This window comes from Saccostrea cucullata, unplaced genomic scaffold, assembly GCF_032062105.1.
Source record: "Saccostrea cucullata isolate Sc308-1 unplaced genomic scaffold, CSIRO_AGI_Scuc_v1 ctg543, whole genome shotgun sequence".
Classification (NCBI taxonomy): domain Eukaryota; kingdom Metazoa; phylum Mollusca; class Bivalvia; order Ostreida; family Ostreidae; genus Saccostrea; species Saccostrea cuccullata.
In genome coordinates this window covers 15,742-39,997 of record NW_026927880.1, presented here as the reverse complement: position 1 = coordinate 39,997, position 24,256 = coordinate 15,742, and the positions used below count along the sequence as shown (strand labels likewise).

At 35.3% G+C, this 24,256-nt stretch overlaps 1 protein-coding gene across 5 annotated transcripts in view; it reads right to left on the bottom strand.

Annotated features, from left to right (window-relative positions):
• The window catches only part of LOC134275752 (uncharacterized), a 39,388-nt gene extending 15,560 nt beyond the window's left edge, over positions 1-23,828 (bottom strand). For 3 of the 5 annotated variants that reach the window (XM_062758025.1, XM_062758028.1, XM_062758027.1), the window contains exons 1-12: positions 23,728-23,828; positions 23,162-23,223; positions 21,723-22,678; positions 10,985-11,212; positions 10,434-10,722; positions 10,163-10,311; positions 9,445-10,062; positions 8,702-9,349; positions 7,957-8,589; positions 5,922-6,533; positions 5,242-5,667; positions 4,611-5,150 (exon numbers count right to left, since the gene is read on the bottom strand). In XM_062758025.1, coding sequence (XP_062614009.1) covers positions 4,611-5,150; positions 5,242-5,667; positions 5,922-6,533; positions 7,957-8,589; positions 8,702-9,349; positions 9,445-10,062; positions 10,163-10,311; positions 10,434-10,722; positions 10,985-11,212; positions 21,723-22,452 — 4,873 coding nt within the window. In that variant the 5' untranslated portion in view covers positions 22,453-22,678; positions 23,162-23,223; positions 23,728-23,828. Of the gene's footprint in view, positions 1-4,610; positions 5,151-5,241; positions 5,668-5,921; positions 6,534-7,956; positions 8,590-8,701; positions 9,350-9,444; positions 10,063-10,162; positions 10,312-10,433; positions 10,723-10,984; positions 11,213-21,722; positions 22,679-23,161; positions 23,224-23,689 lie in introns of all 5 variants that reach the window. The other 2 variants (XM_062758026.1, XM_062758029.1) reach the window with 2 other exon arrangements.
• Positions 23,829-24,256: the final 428 nt, after the last annotated feature.

The window sequence follows — 24,256 nt, the reverse complement described above, 5'->3', positions numbered from 1 at the left end:
TGATATATATAAACAATAATAAGATAGGACCACATATAAATAGAATAATCATTCAAGCTGACAAGCCCTTGATTACAAGTGTATAAAGCTTTCGCTGGACTAGATGAAGTTCATAAGGAAACATTTCTTTTAAGGTCTTTACACTGTACAATATTCTAAAAACGATGTAAGAGTAACTTTAAATTCACCCTATCTCGAGCCCATCAGTTTTTTTTTCTTTTAATGATTATAAAACTTTGAGTTGTACTTCGCATTATCTGATTTATTACAGTTAAGAATCGCATTATAATCAGATTAACGGTATGTACTGTACATATTTTTTAGCCATTATCTTAAGATCGCCTTCAGACCTATTACTGATAGCATTACAGCTTTACGGAAAACACACGTTTCCATCAAGGTTTAACGTATATTCAATTGTTTTAAAACCCGTTCTGTTGAAAACGAAAAAAATGAAAATGAATAAAAAGATTCGGTCAAGCCACCTAAATAAATTAGCTAACACGACATCAGGTATTCGTTTGATGAAGTTTCAGATGTTTTACGCCTGGTGTCCTTGTTGAATTTGACCCACACCGCCCTTGCTCCTGGGGGGTCATTTGTTTCGCAGAGAGGTGCGCTATGACAATATCTGAATCAACAAACGCCTAAAGTCCAGTGGCTAACCGTGATTAATCACTTAATTTCAGGTTAAGGCTGAAAACATATGTCTCTACAAATGTAAACTTGGATGACATATGTAGTTAAAGGTCAAATCTAACAAAAAATTGCTTATATTTATTTTTTTATTTATTCAGTTCACTACTTTAAAAAAATATCTACAATTTTCATAAAATAAAAATAATGAAAATATGCATTTTAGTATACTGGTCATTGTCCGAAATGGGCCTCATTTTTGCAGTTCTAATGGATTAGCTACTGTATAAAGTAACCTTTTGAAAAAAAATTCAATTTGGATTAAAATTTATTATTTTACTTTGTGAATTGTCTTTTAAAAATATTTTTATGTATATATGATTGATTTCAGAGAATAACTGATTTCTGAAGATTCTGTTGACAGCCTGAGAAGAATTGGTATTCAGCGTCTTTTTATTTAATAAAAATTAAAAAGTCTATGATTTTTTAGACTAGTTTCCCTACTGCTTTCAACTTTTAAAGAATATTAATGATCAATGACTGAATTTTGAAATAATAATAAATTTCTACAAAAAGTCACCAGTCAAAATAATGAAAATATATAAGATTATTTTCTTATTATAAATTTCAGGTAGCCCATTGTATAGTGTTCATCGTAAGATATACTGCCAGCTGCATGCGGAAGCTATTATCATCAATGCTTCAGGAATGTTTTATCTATTCCCAGGTACACGCGGAACCAGCAGCAGCTTCTGTCCGTCGTGGAGTGGCAGGTCAGAGGGAACGCGCGTGAGTGCACATGCATGAGTCAAGTGGTTTCCTTCTTCTTAGCAAGCAGTTGAAGTATTTTTAATGATGCTAGCTGCAAGTTTTATCGGTAAAGTTTCAACGAAGGAGTGAAACTACTTAACGGTGTATTTATAGATAAAAAATTCCTCAGTTATTACATAATAACAGAGTACATGCTAGAATACAACAAATGTCGGTCTGTTAAATTAAAGGACAGTTTTCGTTCGATGGCTATCAGTCCCATAGATCTTTTGAATTAAATCACAACCTTGTATTCATTGTACTTTAAGTGCCTACTTTTCTCGGAGCCGATCAAGACCCACAAAGAATTAAATCATATAATTTAAAGGTAGCCATTTATTTTGAGTTTCCTTTCCCCTTAAAAAAAACTCGTAAAATTGTGTGTTGTTATCTTGAAAATTGTTGATTTTATAGCTAGTTTTCAATTTGATATAAACTCTGCATTAAAAATTACAAGTAAAACAATATCAAAGCGAATTATAAATGTATTTTTTCCTCTTAGTAAGTAGTTCAAGCGCTTACATGTATGTGTTTATTTGACAGTGTAATTTAAATAATTCACGTAACAGCCATGAACAAAATCGTTTGTGTAGTTGCCAAACTGGTTTACATGAATGGAATACTAATGCCAAATTAACATTTATGGAATCTAGTTTTCTACAACGACTCAAACGTATTTAACGTTTTGTGATTAAAGAAACTTACCAATACTCAATGCCAGTAACGCTAAAAAGGCCATTTCCTTCATTTCAAACATATTCGATGATTTAATCACTCCATTCTCACAGAAGAGAAGTTTTGAAAAGAAATTAAACTCCAAAAAGATTTCGAACGTTTGGCTTAGTCACACAACCACCTCTCAGAATAGATATAATTCAGTAGGCAGTGAGAAACAGATTGCGTGTGTGTGATGGCTCCAAAAAGATAAACAAGCCAAGATGAAGCACCTCCGAAATATGTATATGTAAGTATATCAGATTCCAGTTTGAAGTAAGGGAACGGCAGTCGTCATTTCCGGTGATCGACGCGAACAAGAATTGGATTTGATGAGCAGACGACTAGAGGTCCTCAGCAGAAGATGGGTTTGGAAGACTGCCTGTTCAGTCACAGTAGAGGTGTAAGCAGTGGACCAGTTTGATTCATCACAACTATACACCATTCACAGAATTAATAACCCCCTAAGAGCAAAAATATAAACACGTGAAGTGGCAGCTCCTTGCGTATATCCCCCGGCTCAATGGCGGAGATACTAACGATACCAGGTTCGATGTGCAACGAAATTATCTTAAATTATTCACAAAAAAATACAGGTAGTAAAGGTTTTGATGCATGATAAAAGCCTTGATATTTATTATAATATAAACTTCGTTGATCGCCTTCACTAATGGCATTTTTCCACTTAGTGTTGTTTCTTTTATGATACACCTTTTTAGCAATATGAAAATACTTTTTTTTAAATACAAAAATAGATTTACGCTACACAATGAATGACTCAGACATCAAACAAGAAGTCTGGAATGCCAAGATTATGATCCGAGCAAAGATAAGGTAAACACTGCAGATATTCAGCAGGAGTTGATTTGTAGACAGTCACTCAGAAAAAATAAGATATCAACATTTGCCGCCGGTTTTTGGAAGATATCAAGCTTTACAAAACTTGTTTAAGACGTTATTTTAAGAAATTGAGCTTTCTGTATTAAAAACAGTATAAGGCCTTTATAGTTAAAATGAACAGACAACAAAAGCCCCATAGAGGGAAAGAAATCTAAGACCGCAGCTAAACTGATGAGAAATTTACGAAACAATATCTTAAGAATATGAAATTGTAACTGAACTTGTAAAATTTTGAGATTCTTCCTAATGACAAATGAGAAATGTTTAGCAGGCTTGTATTTAAATAAGACTGTAAAAACTGATAAATTGTACATTAAATCAGAACGAAGTATGTATTAAATAATTATAATGCAGGCCTTAGGTGAACACTTCATTCATTTTTTCTAAGTTTATATCCTTCTATTCTAAGTCTACATCTGAAAACAATTTCAGCAATGAATCAATGTGGCATTATTAATACACCTGTTAAAATTAATACATAAATTATTTATGTAAAATATTGCCTTGTTCGCCGGAATGAGTAATCGGAGATGAATTTCAAACCGGTTATTTCTTTGTTTGTTGCCAGAAATCTTCACTCATTGGAGATGCAACCATCCGTCGATTGAGTCCAGGGAAGTTAGACCTTTGCTCGGCATTTAGGTCCTTATTAAGGAGGAATCTTTTTGTGCCAGCACCTCCACGGGACCTCGGTTTTACGGTCTCATCCGAAGGCCAGACTCTATATCCCAAAGTGAGATTCAAATCCGCGACGTATAATGATCGATTCCTTACTCCGAGACTCTACAGTAGACGCTGTAACCACTGAGCCTCGCAGGCGACAAACTAAAGTTCTAATCGCAGTTTAAGATATCTTGAATAATAGTTGGTTTACTATAAAACAACTTTTCATTGGTTTGTTGACATTGCATGAGTGTAAATATTTCAAAATAAACAGTTTTCCAAATTTTCTTAGTTGTCTTCGAGACTCTGGCCTAGCAATACATTTGGTTTCTGATAAAAGGATATAATTTAGATACAATTCAATTTGCCTTTTTGGTATAATCACCTCTATCTAAACCGTTGTCTTTTGTTTGTCAGAGACACCTTAAAAAGTCCAAACTATTGGTTGAATGCGATTTTAGTAGGCTCAGGCTTCAAGACAACATAATACTATACTCAGTACTACAGCATCTAACTATAGTGTTTGGTATCCAAAAACCCTTAAATTTAATGCATTCTGTATATGTTTTTATCATCAGAAACAGTATATAATTCGATCGTCTTCCCAATCCATTTTTCATTCGGATTACTATTTTAATTTACTGTAAATATCAAGCGGCAAAGTAACCATTTTACATTACTTATACTAGTATTCAAGTACTAGTGTATTTACAAGTTGATCAGGTTTAATACTTGGCAGTGCAACTTATTTCACAGAGTTCCTTAATAAAGATTCAATTTATCTTCTAGTATGTGTTTTGAGTTTGTCAGATTGCATATATATACATATACTAGTATTCATTATTGCTAAATAAAAAGATAATCTGACTAGTCCAAATGTTACTTACGAGGTAAAGGAGTTGTTCTTCTTCTTCGTGTTTGACTGAGGACGGTTCCATTTAGAACAATAACATCTACTCCATCGTCATCCACGGCGGGAATGTTGAAGTGGGTGTCCCCACCAGGCTCTATAAAGGTCACCCTGCTTCCTGGGTTACCCACGATCCGGCGGTCGTCGTTGATGACTTTCGTAAAAACATCCGGAACCACCTCTACTCCCGGTTTTATTGTCACTTCCTCTTGTGTAGAATTGATGTTGACCTTGTTCACGTAAATGCTGGAGCCACTTGACACATTGTGGCTTCCTGGCACCGTGTAACCACCTGAGGTGGTGCTGTTGGAACCTATCAGTCCATGCACCTGTAAATAATCCTTTTGCACATTCCAAACGTCTAGCCTTTCCAGGGTGGCGTCAGCATATCTCTCGCGAACCATATCCGATAGAGAGCGACCGAAGTACGTTTTTCGATCCCATTCCCGAATTTCTTGCTGAGGAGTTCCAAACGTTTGGTGGGACTTTTCTTGTCCATCAACCAACAAGGATATTCCTACGAAAAGATAATACAACATGAAAAAATAAGAAATGATAGGGAAACGGAATTGCAATGCTAATATTACTCTCAAACACCGATACTTAACCTCTTTGAGGTTGCCAGGTTATTTCCACTAGCTGCCACTCTCCTGCAATGAAGTCTGGAGTTGAGGTTGTCCATGACATGGTGGGGGTTCTTGCTGTGGCCCACAGTTTGCCGTCCCTGTAGTACACAGACAGAGGGAAACTGTCCACTAGGTACATGTTCTCTATCAGGCGTTCTGGCTTGACAGAGAACTGTACCGTGAAGCCTCGGGACTCACAGTTGGCCAAATTACCCTTGCAAATTAAGTCGTCTCCAAAATCAAGATACTGGCTTTTTCCGTTTATTCTTATTGCTCGGCTATGTTGGCCTTGGACTTGCGCAGGGTTTCCATAAAGATAGATTGTCCTGATGGGTAGCTTGATGAAGAATTTACCATTTTCAATTCGTGGTACTCGATCTAGTGGCAAGGCCTGGTGATTTATGTATCCTATGAATAAAATAAGACACGTTTTCAAATATCTTGAAGTCATAAGAATTCTACAATTCTTAAGTAGTAAATGAGGGTGTTTTATAATGAATCTACGTGATTACAAGCGGATAGAAGGGATAGATTAATGTGAGAAGACAGTGGATAATTTATTATGTATAGAAAACATCATAGAAGTCTTCATAATGGAACACGTTACAGTGAGATAGAAAATGTGGGATACTACAAAGCAGGGGTTTAATCTATTAACAAACCTTGCAGTTGTCCAGAGGCTATAGCTTGATCCCTTTGAGCGTAGATGTACTGTATTTCATCAACTAAAGCATCGACAGTCTTTCTGCTATTGTCCTTAGAACGGCCGACATACGTCCTGCCGACGTTTGGATCATCACCTTGCAAAGAACTCCATGTAGAAGTGGAGCTCTGCTTAACGCCATCCAAATATAGCTCCACGCCATTAGTGGAAGACCAAGACATCACCACCTGCTGCCAACGGTCAGCCTTCACGTTAGGAGTGGAAACTTCCCACATCTTTCCATCCATAAAGAACCTTGCAACTAGTTGTCCATACTCGTAAGAAAGCGTATTGGAAGGACTTGACAAGAAGTAAGTGCCATCTTGTAATTTACGTGCCTTTATCCAAAGCGAGATCGTCAATCCATTTTTGCATTTCTTCAGGTTTCCCATGCACTTGTCTCCATTATTTCCTAGGTCTAGATACTGACCGAATCCCTCTAAAGACACTCCGTTTCCTATCCGTCCGTTGGTCAGCCTGGCACCATTGACTAAAGTGATAGTAAGGCGGGGATGGATAACCAAGTCCCCAGACACCGTTTCCAAGGAGATAGTCTCGTGTTGAATGTTGTCTGTTGGAAGTCAAGGGTTAGAAAAAACACCAATCAAAACCATGCAGTTACAGTGACAACGAATAGGTGAAAGGGTGCAATGATTGGTTAATAAAAAAATAATACAAAGAATGTGTGATTTGTGCAAAATGTTATTCTTCCGTTTTATTAAAATTCATCTTATTGATAAATTAATATAGTATGATTAAAATTGATATGCAGGATATTGATAAAGGGAAAAAAATCGATAAACAATAAACAAATTATAAAACAGAAATAAAAAACAAAGAATGCTACCTACTAAAAGTACAAGCATAAAAACAAGAAAATAAAAAAGTAAATAAAATCAAAGCGAATGTTTTGTAACTGGAAAGCATAACATTTTTAAATTTAAATTTTTAAAATTAAAAAAGAAAACAAATATCATTTCCAAAGGCTTAACATGCATGAAACTCCCCACCACCGATTCCTCAACTGAAAACACTTTGAATAGTCTTTGAAAATCAAGCATGCTCTATTTGGACACTACGTTAAATAAATCAACAGAAACAGATGCAAATGAAGAATAACTGTGACAACATCCACATAACCAGTACTCGCCATTAGAGGGAACTTCTCAAAACCCAGACAACAACAAGACGTCTCCATGGTAACGCCTCGACCTGTAACTATGTCTTTTGAAAGAAATAAAATGTAAACCTTATCTCTGCGCATGCCCTCAAACAAGACCGTGTTCTAAGTACTACATGAAGATGCAATCTTATTCCGAATATAGGATATCGAACCACAAAGGCATTCAGTAATATATAATCCCTAAACAAACAGCATCCAGGATAATTCACTGACTATTTGAAAAGATTCCGCACAACAAACGAGAACTATCTTTCTATGACATTCCAAGGAAAAGGTAAAGTATACTGTATCCTTTCGCCATGCAAAACTGTATTTAAGTATTTTCAAATGTATAACGAAAGCAAAGCTTAGTCGAAATAATCTACAATTATCCAAATAAATTTCATGCAGCAATATATCCTCAAGAAAAATCAACAGAATTATACTAGTATTTTATTATAGATTTCTTAACCCACAAAAAATTTTGTCAATCAAGAGTTAATGACATTTCGATATATTAATTGATATAAATATAAATGTCAAGTGAAAGGCTTTCAAAGCATATATAGAATGGTAAAATATATGAAGCCAGGCTTACCAGTCATCTGCAGTTGCAATCAAAGCAACAAGTGTTACATGTGCAACAAAGCTAACTACTAGCCTGTTGACAATCAAGGGCATAAATTTACAGATATTTGATGCCAGAATATTGTAAAGAAAGATTTCATATACAAAGAAAGTACATGTACTGGTATTTAAATTAATCGTGACTTGACTCTTGGTATTTTCGGTTGCTTTTTGTATTGAGTGTCTATATAAAGCTGGGACTTACCCCGCAGGATGTAGTCGAAGGCTACCAGTCCCTCCCTCCGTCCATACCAAACCTCCATCTCATCCACCGTCATCATGGCGGTCCGAGTTGTCTCCCCCGTGTCGTCTGCGTTAGAGCGACCCACGTACACGCGTGTCCCAGATCTCCCAACATTTGGAACAACGTTCGTGTACGCTGAGTGGGCCACTAGCGTATTGTTCACGTACATGTTCAATCCAAAGTCGGGGTGCCATGACAGCTCCACGTAGTGCCATACTTGTTTCTCCAGATTTGGGATCGCCACTTCCCATTCTTTCCCATTCTGATGAACCACGGCGAACGTCTCTCCTCCTTTCTGGTACACGCGGATCCCGTTATTACCAGTGGACAAAATATACATATTATCTGTATAATCTTTGAAGTTCATCCACGCTGACACGGTTATTCCATTAGAGCACTTTTGAAGGTTTCCCAGACATTCGTCTTGGTGAGATCCTACGTCTAAGTATTGGTTGTTGCCGTCTAGGTGTAGAGCATAACCGATCACACCTTGTACCAGCTGAGGATCCCCATACAAACGGAGGGGAAGATCTTGATGAACAAGATCATCCCCTCGTTTAGCCTCCATGTCAATTAAGTATCCCTTGGGTTTGCCTATAAGAGTAGAGATTTATATTTACTTCATTAACTTTCACAATAAATAACGCATTAAAATTACACAAAAGATGGAAGCCTTTAAAAAGGTTTAACATGTACATTATCTTACCTCTTTGTATAAAACCAAAGGCTATGAGATAATCCCTTGGACCATACCAGTACTCCAACTCATCATACATAGCGTTACCAAAACTGCTGGATGTCATCCTTGTATTTCCTCTTCCAAGATAAAACTTATTCTCCTGGGAGCTGGCGTAAATTCCAGTTGCCAGCGTAACGGTCCGTTTCTTTGGATTGTCGTTGCTGGATACCAGGATATCATTAATATAAAGTTCTAGTCCTTTCTCCGGATCCCACGATACTTCAAAGAAATACCAGTTGTCGTATGACAAAACCTCAGTGGACACGTTCCATTCGCGGGTAGAGGTCGCTGCAGTCACTTCAACACGATTTCCAGTGTTGCTGATGGTAATGCCGTTCTTTCCCGTGGACGCGAAGTACATGTTGTCCCGGAATGTTGTGGGATTAATCCACATGGCCATAAGGACTCCATGATGACAGTTGTCCAGATTACCCAAGCAGCTTGTCTGATGCTCTCCAAAGTCGACAACCTGGCGATTTCCATTAAGTTTGATACCCTGTCCAATTTTACCTGCTACAAGTTTCGGTGATCCGTATGTTTCGATCAGCATGGATGGATGATAAATTCGATCTCCTATCGCACTGTCAAAGCTGAAGTAATTTTTCGTTGGTTTATCTGATGTTAAAAGAAACAAGAAAGGTAACTCTAAATAATTATGCTATAAATTCAATAACTTTCACTCAAAACAGCAACAGAGTTGTCTCGCTTACCTCTCTGAATTAGATCCAAGTACAGCAAGATATCCCTCTCTCCATAAAGCATCTCAACATCATCAATTAAAGCATAGGGGTATTCTTGCTGGTTAGCATAATTAGCACGACCAATGTAAAATGTAGAATCAGTACTTTTACTTGGTGACTCTATGGAATGTCCTGTCTGTTTAACAGCTAGACGTAAGTCAATGTAGATAGATAAACCTTTAGACTCACTCCATGTCACTTCTACATACTGCCAGATACCCATTTCTAAGCCGTACGTCCGAGCTTCCCATTTCCTATTACCGGCCTGTACAGTGGCATAGAGATTTTTACCAACTGAGTAGATGTTAATTCCGTGACTGGAGAAATAGTATGAATGATTTCGCAACTCATCCAACTTGACCCAATACGAGATTAGGAATCCATGGAGGCAAAGATCCGGGTTACCAAGACATGAGGCGCTGAAGTCACCCAGATCTACATTTCCTCCGTCCTTATTGAATTTCAGGGCTTTTCCTATTTTGCCTTCCACAGTTTGCACATTGCCCAAAACTTCAGAAAATATATTTTTGGCAACGAGTTCCCTTCCCGTGATTTCATCCATGTCCAAATAATATCTGTACATAGGACCTACAAAGAAAATGGTGAATTGTAGAATTCAAGAAAAACAATACTGTATGAGAGTTTTCGATAGAGATTCTTTTCTGAAGCATTTTTTTTTAATTCTCACCAATTTCCGGAACTTGAAACTCGTCCTTGTACTCGGACCAGAACTTTAACTCATCTACAGTGATTGTCCCCAGGGAATCCAGCCCGGTCCTATCGTTACTCCGGCCAATCAGGAACTCGTTAAAACGGGGCTTTCTAGCTATTGCTAGCCTGAAAAACGTTTATTGTGACATTGAAATAAATAACATGCCATATAACTGAAACTTGAGAAAATCATGTTATAGGAAAGAAATGTCGATGAGGAAACCATTCATTTAGATTTTTATATGTACCTCTGTTCTGGAGTCTTTGTCTCGCTGACAAGGTCCCCGTTGATGTAAAGCTTAACTCCCATTGCATTTGTCCATGTGACTGTCACGTGGTACCATTTGTCCTCCAGTAAGTTGTCATATTTAACGTTCCAGTACAGTCCAGACTTGGTTCGGAACATGAACCCCAGCTCTCCAAGTTTGTAGGTCATTGCAATGCCATGAGAATTTGAACTGTGGCCACCATTAGAAAGATAGATGCCTTTGGTATCACCGATGTTATTAAATTTTACCCATAGCCCCAGAGTGTAACCTACAAGACAAGGACTCAAATATAATCAATAAAATACAGAAATATTCATCTCTTCACGTTTTCCCTTAAGAACCTTGTACAAGAAACTCATTTGAATTACTGTACCATTGATATGTTTGAAGAAAATTGGTAGAGTTTAAAGAGATGATACTCAGTATATACTGTTTTGTCCGTATAAAGTGGAGAATCCCTTACTTTGAACACAGAATCTAATATATTTGATAGATAATTTAATATCGGTCTTGTGTTATAGTTCCTATACCTTTGTGACATTTTTCTAAATCTCCAAAACATTCGTGTCTATGTCCTGGCCCGCTGACTTGGAGCCACTCTCGTCTCCCACGGATCCGGATTGCATTCCCCATGGCCCCTTTGACGGTCTTCGGAAGTCCATTGGAACCATCGATGTTGGCGTCAAGTCCCGATGGATTAACCGAGGTCCTTCCAATCAGCGTGTTCATTGGCAGATGGTAAAAAACGACAGAGGTATCTGTATAAAACGATAAAAGCTTGTTGAATATAATACTTATCTAAAAGTGAAATGTTGTAATCATTGTTTTGTTGTACAAATGTATGCTATAATTTCTGATTTGTTGTGTTTAAGGCTAGGGGAAATAATCAAAATGTATGCACTATCCTTGAGAACCTGTAAATCCATTATACACATACTAAATTGCATTTTTTCATCAACTTTGGGAGGAGTAAACAAAATTTACATGTATTTTGTTTCTTATGACTTATCCTGATAAAAAAAAGTAGCTTTAATATTGATTTTGGTTATTAATAAGGATTTGAAATTAAAAGAAAGAAAATTCTATATCTTACAATGAAGTATTGTTTACACCTTTTAACACTTGTAGCTGTGTTTTTGGATGGTCTTTTATAGATAGAGTTTTTTTTTCCAGGACACTGCATCATTATGCACGAAGCATTAATTAATCAAATTGCACATGCGCCATGAAGAAAATTTGTACGACCTATATCTTTTATTTACCTGCATTTATGACACTTGACATATGAAATTCAAAGAGTTTGAAATAAGATGTTCCTTTTATCTATTGTCAAATTTATTTTCTAGGTTTAAATGCTACTAAAACTAATCAGATGACCTTAGTGAAACTCTAAACAATTGTTAGAGTGTTCAACCACTCAATCTGATCAATGCACACAGTTCGTAGAGGTTAAGGGGGATCGTCTGATGCCGTGAGCATTGTCTAACATAGCTCTTTTTTTATTTACCCAATAGGCAGTTTTTTTTGGCAAGCTGTCAACTGCATCAGTCATTGTTTTTTAAAGCCTGTCTCATATATCGACCTTGGTCTCTTACGGTGCATACATACTGCTTTAATATATGCACTCATAAATCTTCTGAAGTTGAAAGATCGAAAAGATTGTACCATTAAACACCCTGAAAACTTCAAAATCTGTGTAGAGTTTCATCCCATAAAATGTACCTAGTTTGTAAAGATGTTCTTTTGAAAATTTTATGTCATTTTCTCCTGAATATCTATTTTGTTTTTTTTAATTGTGCGTCTTCCAGATAACGTTGTTGGCTTACATTAAGACTCTTGAGTGCACAAACAGACCCAAAAACATTGTAAATGGCTACTTTCTGGGATAGACTGCGTGTTTTTAATAATCGATCCCTTTTGTTTATTTACGGAGTTAAAGGGTTGACAAGAATTTTAGGCATATAATTTTGAAATGGATCAATAGTATAAATGTTACATAAAAGAGAACACTAATTTATTGTTTAGAATTTATTTAACTTGACTAAAAGTTTTCCAAAGACATTCCTCACATTGTACACTGAAGAGTTCTATTTCTGTGATATACTAAATGCATTCAGAGTGATCTGCTCTTAGATACAAAACTCAAACATAAAAATTGAAATCTAAAACTATTTTACTCAATTTGTAATGAATGTAAGCATGAAAAAAAAACAACTCATTAATCCAAAATAAAGCTAGTAAAAGAACACCTTCTTTGACGGCGTTTCCTTTATCAATACCTAGGGGTAAATAGCCTAGCGGGAACATAAGTTGAATATTAAACTCAGTATCGACTATTAAACATATTTCTGAATATTAAGAAAAGCATTAGTTTATAGAAGAATCTTCAACAAATATACAATGTATTTTGTTTAGCTGCAGAACTGTAGCTCTCAAAAAAAATTATATTGAAAGACAAGAGAATCCGCTCTCTCAATATATTTTTTCGGAGAGCTACAGTTCTCCGGTCTGTCAATATATTTTTTTCGGAGAGTTACAGTTCTGCAGATACATGTATATTTTGTTTTGAATAGATTATGCCGATTTTCCTTGGCTTTTTCGGTCTCATCAATCTCAAAGTCAGTATTATTTTTTCGAAAACCTAAAATCGCTGACATTCTGACGAGCCTGTATTTTTAGCAACACTTCTGATTCTGACAATGCTGCATCGCTTTGTCAGATTATAAAAAGATTTCTAGAATAAACTTTTTGCATTTGCCAATCAGGTTCCCAATGACGGGTTATGAGGCCAATACTGGAGTGTCAGAGATTGGAATATTTTCACCATATGTTTCATATGCCTTCTGTTAATGAGTTATTTGATCATGAGCATTTTAGAAACAAGCAAACAAATATTATCCGGTATGATGAAAACAGTAGTAATATTCTTGCCAAAATATTTTGTTTCGATATAAGAAATAATTGACTGAATTTACTCGACGTTATGATTTGATCTTTCTAATTATCTCTGATCCTACACAGATTGAAACTGTAGATAATAAATCTTTGTTCTCTTGATTCTCTGTGTGGCTGATTTCAAACAAGAATCTCTTTTATTGTTGAACCTCAACGTTGGGCATCAGCGAATTATTCTCCACATCATAAAATTACCGATAGGCCGACGGACAAAAGCCAGATCCTGACAGGAGCATAACTTTTTATGTTGCAAATGATAATAAACCGTGAAATTAAGTAGCGCAAACTAATCCTTTCATGTTTCACAACCCCGCCATGTTTTGGTGTATTTAAATTGTACATAAAAATATTTTAAATGAGATTGAAAATCTATTTATTCCATGGATTAAGACTTTGCAAGTTAAATGCATAGTATACTTTAAGGCTTTAATATGGGATCGGTAGACCGAACTTCCAGTATGTGCAGGTGCTTTGGGGATTAACTAAAAATTCTACAATACACAGACAACACGATTTAGTAAAATAGTGAAGAATATGACCTTAAATGAGGGGGCATTTTTTAATCGGTCTTATGAATAATAATAAGGTATTTCCTTCTAAATATGGCTAAAAGGCAAGTGCAGTTTTACTTTACTCCTACATTTGAATGAATCATCTGGAATGTAAATTTACATGTATATCAGATTATTATTTAAATTGTAGGACACAAAATTCTCCATATGCGAGTCAAATATGTTGGGTTGGATCATAAATCCTTAAAATAAAAACACTCGAGTGAATAATCAATAAATCCAAATTCTGTTGGTTTTTTTTTTTTTTACATTAACTGTGAAATATCAATGTATATTCAAAACTTCAAATATTGCACTTAAATGTTTTTGTTAGAACGAAACAAAAGATGTCGACTTAATGTAATAATGTTAAATTGAAACCAATGAATATATGAAGACACATTTTTTTTTACCCGAGAATATTTTGTATTACTTTTTAATATATAAAAATCTAAAGAATTCTATTTCTATGTTATTTTAAATGTGTAAAAAAAAAATATTTTTAGCAAAATCATAATACCAGCAGTTCAAGTGAATTTAAATGATTACATGTACATCACGTACATGTATATAAGGAATGGTATCCCCCAGAATCTTGCACGAATGCCTGGTGATGTACCCCCAATTTTTGTGAAGACACTTTTCTTCAATAACAAATTCTTGGGGAAAATATACTTTTAGATCTTAAGAGCAAAAATGAAGGTCCTAGATGTAGTGAGGCGATTGCTTCTTACAAAAGTGGAAGACCAGAGGGATAAAGACAGGTTTCATATACCTGGTAGTTGATTATGGTTTCTCCGTCATTTTTCATGAATAAATTACATTTAATGACTATTTTGACACAATACCTATAAATGCCTATCAAAACCGCAGTTTTTGGTTAACATTATGCTATCTGAACATTTTCAGTAACAAAACATAACATGAATCACTAATGCATATTAATTATATGTATTGAGCATAGCGACTTATAATTAAAAAAACATTTTGTATGCAAAAAGGACACTTAATAGGGACAAGCATTCCCGGATTTCTTATACAACTAAATGTCTTTACCATTGCAACTATTCAAAAGTGTCACAACCTGACAATTTATGCCTCTGCTCCAATTAGCGACAAGAGGAGGATATATGAAATTAATTATCTGTATACCAAAACGTATAAAATTCAAATGATACAAATTAGGTCATCATAGACAAATGTAATTTACATTTGATTTGAATTCTGAGTATTTATAAAATTATAAGTCATAACTATCTTGGCTGGGAATGTTTGTTGTTTAGATAGGTGAGAACCACTCCATGTCTATCTCAATATTACAAAGCCATCCAATTCAAATCTATTACGGACTGAAATATACACGACCAGATAGCGGGGGGTCTACCTTAATACAGGTATCAGTAAAAGTATTGGGGTGTATAGCAGGATTTACGAACTCTTCAGGTAGACTTATCTCTTCTTTCAACACCTTCAAATTAAATGGTTTCCAAGTTAAAAGTGTATTTCAATATCAAGCATAGGACAGTAAACTTATCGTATTTCAACTTGATATGTAGAAGCACTTAGTAATATTTTTTGTAAAGATTGAAACTTGAAATACTTCATTTTATTATATGATTGAATAATTTCCATCTCTCTGATTGACTGAGATCCAACTATGTTAGTACTGAACCTGCACGTGACGTTGCAGGTCAATACAAGGATTTATTTACTCTACATTGATCTAAAAATAGATCAGGAAATTCCAAATTGATACAAATTGTTTTGGGAAGCTATTTAATGGACTATGACTTTTTTCATGTGAACAAAACATAAGCGAATATATATTTTCAGTTCAGGGTGGTAACAATATATATGAAAACACTTTTTACTTTTTGGCAGTCAGTTTTCCCTGAAACACAAAATCTATCCTATAAAAAAACTGATATTATATTTTTTTTCATGGCAACTACATAAAATTGATAAAAAAACATTTCAAATGGATGCGACTAATAAGGTTTATTTACATTTTAATTCCGGTTCTCCCTTGTATTTGGCTAGGACTTAATTAAATGCAAACAAATAATGAGCTGTATCATTTTATCAGTGAATCATATAATAAAACAATTATTGCTGTTTTTCGGTCAATTATTTAGCCATCTTCGAAGACCTTGCCCTTCGGGCTCGGTGAATTGTGCAATAATTGTATAATATAGAGAATAATACATACCCTTTTCCATATCACATCCTGTATCAGCCCCAGACACCAATATCAGCCAGAGGGCCGAAGGCTCGAGGGCTGATATTGGTCGAGGGCTGATAAAGGGATGTGATGTGGAAAAGGGTATGTATTATTATGTTTATTACATACTTAGTAATGAAATACAGCATACATTAAGTTGAGAAGAAAATAAGTAAATAATCATGCATGGACTTCTACACACATGTACATCATGTACATGGTCTATTGTCTCATACGGGTTGGGTTTGTTTCTACTTCAATGCACTGATCCGTAATTTGAAAATAATCTATTATTTGTAAATTAGATTATCCTTATTTTCAAGAAGTTAAAATTATGAGAATATGAAACCACAAAAAAATTGTGTTTGATCACAAGTACTGTTTTTGTGGTTTAATTTACTAGGGGTGTGATATTGATCCGTATCAGCCCTGCAGGGCTGAAACCTGTATCAGCCCTATGCAAAAATCCTGTATTTATTACTAAGTATGTAATAAAAGTAAATAAAGAATATTTTTTGGTAAGACAAAAAATGTAAAGTTAAACATTATTTATCAGAACAGTTTAAACACAATTAATAAAAATAGAAAGAAAAATGAAACCGAAAATAAATTTTAAAAAGGCATTTCCAAAGTTATATAAACATTTATCATTTAAATCATACAGTATACGTAATTGTGGAATTGGAACGTCATGAACAGAGCATATGATGATTGAATTATAAAACCGTTTTGCGATGACACAGATTCTAGAGATACCCGGGAGCAGCACTCCCAGAACTGTTGAATCATCAGTCTGTTCCCTTTGCCAACTTTGCTACAAGTACCAGTCATTACAAGGCTAAGATCTAAAGCATTATTTTGATTCTGACATATCCCTCATCCAAAGACAACAGTAACAAAGCTAACTCATGTATGAGTGATCGCAAACATGAGCAATCTAGACATAAAGCGGGATTTCATATCAGGTGTATATACATAAGAAACCAGCCTTTTTATTACATTATATAGAACAAATCATGTTTCATTTCAATAAGTGGAAATATGTGTCGAAACAGGATTTATCATTTTTAAAATCATCTTTCGATAATGTTGAAAAGCAGAAACATGTAAAAAAAAAAAATCTTCGTTAGAATAAAGTCTTATACTTCACAAAAGTAAATTGCAATAAAAGTAAGTTGTAAAAATGTCCCTTGCAAGGAACCATACTTGAATGAATTGGGTTTTCTTCTGTTTATACCTCAATGGCAAAAAAAAAAAAATCACTTTTACAGTTTGAGTAATTGGGCTTACTAAATTGCATTGTTGTTAAACCAGTAATGTTAGTTACAGAAATGTCCCTTGTAGAAGCCGGAGTGGGAACCAAGCCAGAGAGCAACCGGACCTGTTGTCTGCCATATTGAATCCAACAAAGGGCGGGAGGGGGCGGCAGAGTGTATAAAGGAAATGTATGATATTCTAGATTTACCGAGGAAAAAAACTTATGGCATTCACAATACAATGACTAGAATGTCCAATCAGGACAAAATACCCCCCGCTGGGTTTTTCAGAAGTAAGTTTTTGCATAATAAAGATATGTATCAAACTCGAATTATAAAATTTTTCTTCCAGTAACCTACTGTTTGTTGTCATACACACCCTTGGGTCATACCAAAATAAGAACCTACCAAGTTTATCAATAAGAAAGATATGGACCGGACACGAATTTTTCTTCCAGTGACCTTGAACTTCCCCACATGACCTTGGGTCAAGGTCATGACACACCCTTGTCATGGGTGAAATGAAAACCTACCAAGTTTATCCTTAAGAAAGATATGGACCGGACACGAATACCAGTGACCTTGAACTTCTCCAAATGACCTTGGGTCAAGGTCATGACACACCCTTATCATGGGCAATCTTTATGTGAAATGAAAACCTACCAAGTTTATCCATCAACAAATTATGAAATTTTTCTTCCAACCTTGGACCTTGTGGTCATGCCTTGGTTGGGGTGTGAAATGAGAACCTACCAAGTTTATCCATAAAAGGTGTCAAACATGTATATTTACATTTACTGACACACCCTTGGGAAAAAATGAGAACTTTTATCCATAAGAAAGATATGGACCGGACACGAATTATGGGTGACATTAACAAATGACCTACAGTCAGTGATAAAACTATAAAATATAGTCGGTACGCTACATGTATCTACCATGTAATTTCTCAGAGTTTTGTTGTTGTTGCAAGTTTTATCAACTGCATGAAAAGTCTTATTTTGTTTAACTGATTTCTCGCAGGAAAAAAAATATTCAATTACTAATCCGTGTATATATTTTCACGGCAAAATTGTGCCGACATATGTTTGCAAAGGCAATTTCATTAGGCAAACCTTTCTTAGAAAAATATGAAGGGTAAAAATTAACACGAACATCATTACTTTTTGAAGTAATTTGATGCCAAAAATTGACAGAAAATGGAATTTTAGACATTCAACCTTGAAATTACTCTGAAACAATTTGACAGGAACGATAAAATGTTTCTTAAGCCAGATACATGTATTTTATCACCAGGTGCATCTGCATTTTACCTACATCACAGAGCCAACAACTTAATCAAAAGCCTAGATACCACTGAGATTTAAAAATGGTGGATGTGTCATTGAAATAATTTACACTAATGAAATATTTCAGGGGAAAAGTCTTGATTACACATGAAAGCATACACGGATAAAGTACAGAAGAGAAACTAATTAAGGTAAATTACAAATAAACCAACTTAAAAGTTATGTAATCGTTGTTTCGAGAGGCAATTATTCTTGACACTGAAGTTTGTAGCATTCGTAGTGAGCAGCTTTCAGGCCACGCCTTGCAGCTGCATGCACTTGGGCAACATCTTGTGTGACTGAGCTACTTATTCTATACGGCCTTGGACCCAAGGTCTGACTTCTTTCCCACATCACTGAATAAAATTTTAATAATTTTTTTCTTATGTATTTACACTGTTCATGTGCGTGTTAGAGAGATGTATTAATACGCTGCATTCATTCTCTATTTTTCCCGACAAATTGATGTATAAAATTTTGCACGAAAATATTTTAGAATAAAAAAATTTCATGGTAGTGATGTCATTGACATTTTTAAAAAGGAAACTGTGAAAAGAGAGTGTTTGGTGTTTCTTGCAAACATTTCACTAAATTGCAAAACCATACGTACAAATTTCCCGAAAATATTTTTTGTAGTATAGTTTTACGGGGCCATGTAACACATTCACTCCAATTAGAGCCTGACGATTTTTATGACTTTTCCATATGATCTATATATACGGCTTCTGTTGGAATTTTCCTTTAGTTTATAACACTAGACAGATACAATTAAACCCTTCAGTTAGTATCCCAAGCACCTGATAAATAAACCAGATCAGCCTAAGACACTTCCCGGAGCAAAACTTAAAACATGAAAAACTGATAAATTATGTTGTATATTAAGCTTGAAAAAATATTTCTTGAGAGAATGAGGAGATAATATAAATAGTAGGCTAATTTATGATTGTGTGGAGAGATGTTTTATCTTATAGTGATTGGAGCAATTTTAAACGTATACTCTAAAATGAAAATATTTCATTTGTTTTGAAGCAACATTGCAAGAAAGACAGTATCAACCATGCATGTAAGGTAATCCAAAGATGAAGAAAGAAATCTTTTTTAAAATAAGGACATTAAGAAAAAAGTCTGCACATTAAAATTTCGGATTACTTCAGCACATCTCAGAACATTTAGATTTACTTGTCTTTGTATTTTAATGCATAAATTTTCCAATACATAATTTATCTCGTATTGACTTGGAAATTATGAATTAACATAGTTTGCAGTATACAGTTATATTTACATTTCCAATGTCTTTGTCCGAGATAAAATTACCAAATGTAAATGTACTTTATTTCTCCATCAATGTATTGGCGCGGTTCCAAAAAAAACCACGTGCAGGGCGGGACAAACAGCTAGACAGAAGCAGGGCTTGGAGCACGTGGATTGGCGGAATCAAAGCATGTAAATATAAGGAATAACTGTATTTTTCAATTTCATGAAGATAATCAATATTGGCTTGCGTGATAATTTTATGCATAAACGCCTTCGGCGTTTATGCAAATTATCACGCAAGCCAATTATAATGAAATCAAAAATTCCTTATAAGCGATTCATAAACCGAGTCAGTTTCTAACCAAAATTCCTTTAAAAAGACTTGACGTGTTTCAGATTCAGTTGGAGAACTATCTATATTATTGTTCTGTCATTGAAATTATGTACAACACCTGAAGTAGATGTATGAATGTAGATACATAACCTAAACTTGACATTTTCCGTGCTTAAGTGAAGAAGAATAGGAAAAGAAATCCTCTCTATCAACAAAATGAAAACCGACAACGTACAACAATTCCACAGTCAAAGAGGTAACCACTTGATAAAAACTTGATAAAAACTAGCATCAGAAACATTGCTCTATGCAATTTCCTTGCTGCTTCAGGAGAGGTTTTTGAACATTTAACAAGTGCAAAGTTTGAAAAAAAGAGCGAGAATTTTGCTGTATTAGATGTTGAAATGAATAAGAAATGAAAGTTTTCATCGCTGAGTTCTGTGCACTTTGGGAAAAAACCCAAATATATTTGAAATATGCTGGCAATTAAACATGAAGAAAACCCTTCCTATATGTAAATTAGTTTAAAACAGGTTTATGATACACACAGAATACGTAATGTTGTAAACAGACATCAGAAGCTAACAATCAATTAAATGGGATCGACCAATTTTTCACGATGAATTATTTTTTTCTTTCCTTTTTAGCAAATGGTTCATGCATAAAACCACGGAAGGCACGTCCTAATTTGCAAAAAGAATGATATTTTGGATCGTTCACTTTCAAAATTTTAAAGAAAGTCTTCACAGCAGTATCCAGATTATCCCTATGTATTTATATGAATGTGTCACAGTGTGTGTAAATGTTGAACACAAAGGGCAATTTACCAAATACAGAATCGTTGTTTACATTTTTACACACTTGAAAACACTTTGTCGATTAGAAATTATTTACAGGTAGGGCCCTTATCATAGATACATCCTTAAATCTATCTTAAGTACCGTTTTTAATAAAAATAAACATTTATGATAAATGCTGTCAAGATTTTTGACATGCTTCTATTAACTCTTACTCGTCTCCATTAACACCTATTTGAGGTCAGTAAACCGGTACCTGTATATGTGACCAAAGGACGGCTAGTCTTTGATTTTGAATAAATATGTGTAAGTATTTCATTCCTGCGTATGTAATAATAGAATTATATTGCCTATGTCAATAATACTTGAGTGGACTTACGACATTTTTATGGTCTGTCCAGCGCTATTGGCGTAAAAGATGTAACAACACAACAAAAGACCTGATGGCCAGTGGTGCATTGAGCTTGGTCAAACTGGTCTTTCTATTGCCTGTTAATTGTTTGCCAGATTAACTCTAGCACCTGTTGAAGGTTACCCACCTGGTTCATTTTTACCTGTATGGGTGTTCTTACCTTGGCCACATTTCTGGGTCTCATCGCACTGACATTTTGGACCAGCATCCACACTGATACACAGGCAGTCCCCACAGTGGTTTCTCTGCTCACACGCCTCAGTGAACCTCCCGTCCAAAGACACGCCTCTGATTAGGCTTCCACGGACGGGCACACATGAACAATTTCCATATATAACATTTCGTATCTCCACAGCTAAATGGGGATCAAACATTACCGACGGCAAGGCCAAAGTTTCCAAATGTTTCATGTAGGATTCAGGCATTCCCCCAAAATAAACGTCACTGTTGTTAGCTAAGTTTCCAAAGTAAAAATCCGATCCATATGACACATTCTTTGAAGATTCCTGGTCCACAGAAAAAGTGGTTTCCATCCGGTTTCTTTGAATTGTTACCCGATGCCACTTGTTATCATTAAGGTTTTGGCCGACCTGAAATTCCACACTTCCATCGTGTCCATCTACTATATTTATCCTCAGCTGGGCTATACCCCTCTGAAGGGAAAGTTCAAAAAAATCATACGAACCCCCATCATCTGTGTACATTAACAGCCCCGTCGCCTGTGTTGTTTTGAACTCAAAACTCAAAGAAGCGTTAATACAAGCATTCCACTTTGGGTACTGGGCAAAAGATTCCTTGTCCTTAGGGGCACGGATGTAAATTCCCCTCACACAAGTCACAACAAAACATATACAAAGTATGCCAATAGAGAGCCACGACACGGCTCCCATGCTGGTAACTTTCTGAATGATTCCTATCCCCACCTTACACCTGACAGTTCATAGCATAATCCTTGAGTCTATGCACTCGGCTGCATTATATGCAACACTTTCCCCACATTTTGGTGGGCGATTAATACACTGCACTGAGCGCTAACAGGTAAATGTTGATCCAAATCTGAGGTTTCCTCGCACTACACACCAGACCGGCTTTTGTCGTCAGCCCTGTGTCGATCAACTGTGTCAAAATAAGGAAGGTTTAATTTGAATAAACGTATACACACACAGGTAAAATTATTCCCCGTAACCTCAAAGCTGGGCGCCTAGGTTAATATGCTTTTATCATTTTAAACCAATATTGAAAAAGTGAATTTTCTTAAGTTATATCTCTTGAAATGTTTTTTGTTTATTCAAATTTTTGAACTAGCGCGTAAAGACAATAATTGAGATTAAATGCAACGTAATGTGAAATCCTTACATGAATGTTTTTGTCGGTAAGATTTCAACGTAGGCGAGAAGGTATCGACAGAATTAAAATGAATTACTTAATGATCCACAGTTAGTAGAAATATTTGTGAATGAAGATTAAAACATAGCTTTACGTGTAATAGCACGGGGTAAAGCTGAAATACTTAACACCTTGAATGAGTATGATATTGTGTACGAGGTTTAATTTTGTCAATGTCTGTTATAAATATGGGTTAGAAATAGCAAAACTTACATGGTCTGTAAATGTTCGGAATTCTTCAGTTGCCGGGTGGTTATTCTTTATATCACGTCCAGCTACAAGAAAAAATGGTACAATATAGATCAACTATACTCGGTACTAATCCCTGCTAATTAAGCGCACGTGGGCGCACGTTAGATCGTAAGTGATCGTCGAAATCATTTTACGATCCTTTACTTTCATTTGCCAACGTTAGAGCACATTCAGAACTAGAATTTAGGAAACTGAATATTTTGCCTTTAGATCTATTTTTGTTAACTATTTAGTTTCATCAGAATTATGTGTTACGAGGGTAAATTTAAGTTTTGTTGCTGCCGAGCGTAGAATAGGCCAAGCTAAGTTAATCTACGTTTATGATTGGCGCGTCAAATAGATGAAATAAGATCGGCGTAGAGAATTAACAGCAGACGTCTGGAAGCTATTTCATACAGGAGAGAAAACATCTAAGATGTTTTCCATAGGAATAATTGAAAGAAAAATTAACAACATTATGTTATCTACATAAATATCTAAGATACATACAGCGCACACCGACTAAATCGTTTGGTCGATCCTCTTACCTCTAGCGCATATTGTTCGAATATTAATTAGGCAACACGCAGCGAGAGGCGAACACCCGCTTTCAATTGTCTACGAACAATAAATTTTTAACTTCGAAGAATGTCTATGTTTTATAAGTATGTGTGCAACTGGATTTAGGAATTGAAATAGAACGCACTTGACGACTCGAGTTGACGAGAGGTGATGGAATTTCCTGCAGCATTTGCCAAGGCTCTTATCACCAGGTTTCGTAAGCACACGAATTCATGTTGTTCAAGTTATAGCTGTAAAAAGTGGTAAAGATGTGAAATTTTGTGGAATGTGAAAGTGAAGTACTTGTTTTGCGTTAATCAAGTGCGAATCGCGTCATTTGAATGACCGCTGCCCACAACACAAAGGGTTACTTGTCAGTCTTTTCATAACATGCATTTCTCGTTCTACCTAATAATAATGATATGAAGCCTCAAATAGCTGTATACACTTTCATAATTTATGTATGATGAAAATAAGCACTTAAAAACTTTGCGGGAATATGAATTTTTCCAATAC